This window comes from Elephantulus edwardii, unplaced genomic scaffold, assembly GCF_000299155.1.
Source record: "Elephantulus edwardii isolate Elephantulus edwardi_28Jun2011 unplaced genomic scaffold, EleEdw1.0 scaffold00262, whole genome shotgun sequence".
Taxonomy (NCBI): domain Eukaryota; kingdom Metazoa; phylum Chordata; class Mammalia; order Macroscelidea; family Macroscelididae; genus Elephantulus; species Elephantulus edwardii.
Window position 1 is genome coordinate 2,952,426 of NW_006400012.1, and position 6,510 is coordinate 2,958,935.

The window sequence follows — 6,510 nt, forward strand, 5'->3', positions numbered from 1 at the left end:
AAGGGCTCGCGGGCCGGCCCGCGCCCCACCACCACCCCTCAACTCCCGGTCTCTCTCAGGCGTGCGCCCAACGGGTGTGGGCCCCACCGCTGCTCTGCGCTCCCTCGGCCTAGGAAGGCAGAGGACGAGGCCCAGGCCGCAGTCGGGCCCCGCGTGGACGCGCTGCCTCTCCCGCAGCCGCCAGAGCCAGAAGCTGCGAGCGCCCGGAGGTGGCGAGAAGGAGGCCCCCACTGGGCGGCGTCAGCGGCGGGGGAAAGAGACGGAGCTGATCTCGGCTGGCCCGAGGCGCGGCCGCTCCCGCGCTCCCAGGGCCGCCGTTTCCCCTGGCGTTGAGCGAGCAATGAGCCGGCGCTCCCCAAGGCTCTCGGGCTGAGGGGCCGCGGCTTGGCTAGCTTTCCCCGCCGTACAGCGGCGGGAGCCTGGTCACCGTGACCGGGCGCGGCGGGGGCAGCGGCGGCCTGGCGCGGGGAGCCGGTGCCGGGGTTAACTTCGCTGGCGGCCGCCGGGAGGAGGAGTCGGGCGGGGGCCGCCGCTCCTCCCCTCCCCCCGTGCGCCGGCTCCTCACTGGCGGAGGAGGAAGTTCCGCTCCGTGACAGACCCCGGCGCTAGCAACAGCGGCGGCTCGGAGGGCGCAGGTATTTTGGACCTAATTGTCCTTCGCGCTCGCCGTCGAGGGGGCGGCATCCGCGCCCCCCCGCCCCCGCCCGGTGGCTGCGGGGCCGCGCTGGGAGGTGGCGGCGTCCGGGAAGCCCTCCTTCCTGCGCTTCCATTCCGCGCCCTGGCTTCGGCTTCCCGGCGAGGTGGCAGACCTTTCTTCGTATTCGCCGAGTGTGCGGGCGATCCTGCTTTTTTTTTCTTGCCCCAAGGTTGGGGAAATTCTGCAATAAAAGCGCCAGGGGAGGTTGGGGTGAATCATCGGCAACTCCGGGATCACGTAAGACCTCCTTGTTTGGGGGCGGGAGACCCAGTTGGAGCATCTCATTGGGGAGCAGGAATGGACGAACCCACCTTGCATCTCTTCTGCAGTGCTGCTTGTCTGGTCTGCCCCTGGGAATGAAGAGGAGACTTGTGCTAGCCGGGAGAGGCACTGAGAGCCAGATGGCCAGCCAAATCTCACCGGACGTGCACGGGTGATCGTCTCGGGGTCACCCAAGTTTACCAATGTAATTGGACGGGCGTTGGAAAGAAGAGTCCTTTTAGAAAAGCACAACAGTTCTCTTAAGAGGAGAAAGACTGAGTTTCCCCATTTTTGGGGGAGGCCAACATTGTGAAGGCGGTATTCGATGTATCATACGTTTGATATAAGATGAGAACTTTATAAAGGCTTCTGTCCAAGAGAGTCAACGATGACCACCCCAGCCCTGCTGCCCCTGTCTGGACGGAGGATCCCGCCCTTGAACCTGGGGCCCCCCTCCTTCCCCCACCACAGGGCTACCTTGAGACTCTCGGAGAAGTTTATCCTCCTCCTCATTCTTAGTGCCTTCATCACCCTGTGTTTTGGGGCATTCTTCTTCCTTCCAGATTCTTCCAAACACAAACGCTTTGATCTGGGTCTGGAAGATGTGTTAATTCCTCATGTAGAGGCCGGTAAAGGAGCTAAGAACCCTGGAGCCTTCCTGATCCACGGTCCTGATGAGCATAGACACAGGTTGGTAGGCTTCTCAAATTCCGGAATTATTAACATTTGGGAGGACAAGGGGCGGTTGCATCGACTTCTCTCATCTTTCCCCTGAGTTATTCTCCCCGACTGCTAAGTGGTGTGATTATTTTGGCACAGTTTGAGAATGAAAGAAAACCACGCTGCTCCTCTAATAAAAGTTCAGCTCCTCCTTTTTATATTGTAATAAAACGGTAATGCCCACAGAAGGGGTGTCAGATGTGTACAATTGACAATAGAGGTGCGAGAATTCACCCAAAGAAATAGTGGCATATGCTGTGCCTGTATTTTTTTCCAGAATGTGGTGTTACTTTTAATTGCACATGAAGTCTTGACTGCTCCCATGGGCTATGTTCTGTTCCAAGATTGTCTCTGGCGCCTAGTTCAAGTTAGTAGTGAATCCCAGCTTTTTAGGAAGATTGTTGACTTGTCACTTCTTGACTTGTGAAAATACTTATTTTAGGGGGTTGTGTTGGTTCTCTACATGGAATCTAGTTAATTTCAAGCTACTGTTGACTCCTGAGCCATATCCTGTTGTGAGTCTTCTGGACAGGTTGGTTCTAGTTTTTGTTGTTAATTTACAGTTTTGCTCTGATAACCACCCCCACCCCCCAAAGTAGCTATTACCAGTTGAGGTCACATTATTTCAGATCTCCAAATCTAAAGAGCCCCTTAGGAGACTATAGACTCAAGGTAAGATGGGAGCTCTAGTTAAAATTCTTTTAATCATGTGTACATTTTAACTCAAAGGAAGACTTTAGGAATGTAGTTGACTTTTCCACAACCTAATATATTTCTTCTTTTTTACTTTTAAACTTACTAAATCTTCTATTTTATTTATTTCTTGCAATAGTTCTTGACTATGCAGAGGCAAAAAAATTATACCTGAATTCTGTTTTTAACTCACACTAGCTCTATTTTTTTTTTAATTATAAGAAAGAGTTATTAGGCATTTAAAAATAGGCCCATGTGAATTACCTTATTATACTAGTTGATTCTGAATTCTTAATTTTTTGAAAAAGCTTATGTTCAAATATTAGACTTAAGTACCTGGGTAAATGCTTTACTGTAATGAGAGCTAGTTTCTCTTTATTAAAAACTAGTTATTCTCTACTTGTTTGATGAGTCTTTGACTTTTGGCTGAACCTTGTGTAATAATAATTACATCAAAAATTGTTTCATGCTTTTCTTCTGTAACTAAGTGAATTTAGAATTTTTGCCATTGTTTCCAACTTCCATATGCTTTGCATTTGTTTTTGTCCTTTGTCTTTTTGTGACTTAGAGAAAAAACAGATCTGTGAAATACGATGCTGAAAATGAACTCTGAAAGGAATGGTTTTCTTTAAAACCTTGCTTTCTGTGGTATTTATATAAGCTTGATAAATATTTGAAAAATATATTAAGACTGGCTTCAGAGTTGACAGCAGCCATGCATCAACATAATTCAACTATCATTGTATACAAAAACATTTCCTTTTTGTTTTTAGTATAATCTGAAAAGTAAAAAAAAACCCCATATATTCTAGTTGAACATTTACGTAGAATAATTTCCAATTAAAGTATAAAATTTTAATGGAAATATAAGTATGTGCATTTTAGTCACATGACTGTGCACACTATTCATCTTTTATTCACTGCTCAAGTAAGAATTCTTACACTATATCGCTTCCATGGGTTCAGTCTTGCTTTCTAAAACTTTTGGATTCCTCAATTTGGAAAGTGAGTGATTGTATAATGAATTCTGTAAGTTAGGGATTATGAGTGAGCCAAGTGTTGAGTTTTTGGATGTTATTGTATACTGTCGAGTCAGAACTGACCCATAGCTGACCCTCTGTCGGGTTTTAGAGGCAGTTAATCACGGGAGAAGGTTGCCCATCCTCCCGCGGAGCAGCTGGTGGGATTCGAACTACATGCTTCTGGATTGCAGCGCAGCTTCTTGCCACTAGGTCACTAGAACCGCCTTGAGTTTTGGATAGTAAGAAGTAAAAATTTTAATATGAAGTGAAATATTTGAGAATCTTATTTGAATGTCTGGAATGCAAGCATTAAAAAAAATGTTTAGATAGGGATTTCTGTATTTGTGATTTTATCAGTGCATTTTTACAACTGTAGTATGTTGGTATTGAATACCATATCTCAAAACATCTTCGTGACAAGAATTCTATCTTTAGGAATTAAGTACATTTTAAGTTAGAGATCAGATATGTTGAAACAAAACATAAAATTATTTATAAACATTATGTAAACAAATTCTTAGATAAACATAAAGTTATTAAAAATCATAACTTATTAATGTGTTGTCAGGAGGGGCTAATCTTTGGAAAAAGACATCATGCTGGGAAAAGTAGAGAGTCAGAGGAGAGGAAGATGCTATTGACACAGTGACTGTAATAGTGGGTAATGAAGGTGAGAAGGGGCAGGTTAAAGCAAGGGTCAGATCTGTTGTTCATAGGGCCACTATGAGTCATAGTGGACTTGAGGGCACATGATAACAACAGCAACATTAAAAAAATTCAGAAAGTATTTATACAGACATAACTGGTACCAAGATCATACCCAGGTTGAATGTGGACCAGGGAAATAGCCATCTTTCTTAATTTGGAAAATACAGATTGACAGTTTAAATTATTTTCTGTGGGAAAATGTGCAGGTTGAAGGGATGAAAGATTTCCTTTTTACTCATATTGTTGTTATGTGCCATTGAATCGTCTTTGACTCCAGCAATGCGATATACAATAGTTCTGAAGCCTACCCAGTCCTGAGCCAGTCTTACTGACTCCAACATACCTACCCCCATTGCCCTAGTTACTGTATCAGTCCATCTCATCTGGGGTCTTCCTCTCCTGCGCTATCCTTCCACCCTTCCGAGCATGATACCCTTCTCCATGGACTGGTCCCTCCTGGCCATGTGCCCAAAGTATGTGAGACATGGCTTCAAAATCCTAGCCTCCTAAAAGAAACTTGTTTTCACTCTCTGCATGACAGACCTATTTTTACTGATAAGTAATGGAGAATAATTCATGGTGATTATGTTCTTTGATTTCATAGTACTTACCAGATGCTTGAGAATTAACTTTATTATTGAGTTAATTTAGTATAGGTTATGTGCTTAAGCTGTAAAGTTAGACTTCCTGAATTCATACCTTATTTTGTCATAGAAGAGATGTGTGATCTTGTGCACATTTTCAAACTTTGTGCCTAAAAATATAATTTTTTAATTATTCTGGTTGCAGTGGAGAGAAAATATGCATTTCATAGATGTGCTGCAATGTTTGCTGTTAGTATTATCATCAGTAATTATAATTTTAAATAGGATAATTTAATCTACTTTGGTTTTAAAAAGCATACGTATTTGAAAGTACATAAAAATTTTTACTATATAAAAGATTTTCCCAGCCACATTTTTGTTGCTTGCCCTGTGTTTTGCATGTGTGTCAGGCCTTGTCTATGAAATTTCTCATCTAGGTGAAAATGATAGATATGAAATAATTTTATTTTTGAGTGGTGATAAACTAACAAACGACATGTGATAAATATTATTAAATTGTAACCAAAATTGTCAAAGCACAGAATGGGGTGAATCTAGCCCTTTGCTTATCTGGGGAGGGAGCATTTCAAATTAGGGAATGCTTCACTGAGAAAGGGGTGGCTCACAAATTTAAAATGAGTACATTACAAGAAAACTTGAGATGTGGGACAAAATTGGCAAAAGCAGCATTTGTGAGAACTGTAAGGTTAAAGTAATGCTTGACATCATGCTGAGTAATAATTAAGTATTGCTAGCTAATGTAGAAAGTTGTGAGGATAAGGAATTGTGTGGTAATCCAAACATACATGCTTCAAATCCACCAGCTGCCCTGTGGGAGAAAATGTTGTCTCCTCCTGTGTATTCTATAGTGACTGAGTGATTGCTTCTGGAAACCTTCTGGAGGGTAAACTATGTATTGGTTCTTACTTGAAGGTATACAACAATAACAAGTGTAGAGAATAGCACTGTAGGGTAGAGTGAAGAGAATTGGTGGGAGATTAGATTCTTCTTGTTATTTTACCTGTAAGTTGTTACAAATGTTTCAACTTGTTTCTTAAATTCACTGAACAGGAAATCTTAATCAAAGGCTCTGGGTTTCTTCATTTTGTTGCAAAATTAGATGACATATCATTCCAAATCTCTATTTTTCAAGTGAGGATACTTACCTTGAACTGGCTGCTATTTTCAGAAGGATATATATGCTCTTTATGTACACTTACCTGGACTGGCTGCTGTTTTTAGAAGGATAGATATGCTCTATGTGTTATGCTATTCTGTTAAGGTATCAGATAAGCAAGTCCAGTGAATCACTATTTAACTGGATTGTTACTAATTTGCCGCCCATGTTACATATTTTGGTCTTTATTCTCAGAACTGTGAGAAACAATTGAAAAGTTCTAGCGAAAACAAGAGGGACCTCTTGTAAGGAGTTGCCCTTCAAACCCAAAGGCAAATCCATCAGCTGCTCTGCAGGAGTGAGAAGGGCAGTCTCCTGTGCAATTTGTAGCCTCTGAAAACCCACCACAGTGTTAGTTATGACTTGGTTCTGACTCAAAGGCAATGAAGTTTTTTAATCCTAAATTAATGTAAAATACAGAAATTTAAGTTGTTATTGTTATGTGCCGTCGAGTCGCTTGCAATTCATAGCAACCCTATGTACAATAGCCCTATGCCCTGCTCTGTCCTGTGCCAGTCGTAGTGTCTCCGACACTCCCATCCCAATTACGCCAGTCACTGAATCAATCCACCTCATAGAGGGCCTTCCCCTCCTGCGCTGTCCCTCCACCCTACCAAGCATGATGTTCTTCTCCAAGGTCTCTCCTCA

The 6,510-nt window shown here is 43.1% G+C and overlaps 1 protein-coding gene across 1 annotated transcript in view; it reads left to right on the forward strand.

Moving 5' to 3' along the window:
* Positions 1–614: 614 nt before the first annotated feature.
* Positions 615–6,510, forward strand: part of MAN1A2 (mannosidase, alpha, class 1A, member 2) — a 208,234-nt gene continuing 202,338 nt past the window's right edge. Inside the window, exon 1 of the mRNA XM_006899582.1 lies at positions 615–1,648. Coding sequence (XP_006899644.1) covers positions 1,347–1,648 — 302 coding nt within the window. The 5' untranslated portion in view covers positions 615–1,346. The remainder of the gene's footprint in view (positions 1,649–6,510) is intronic.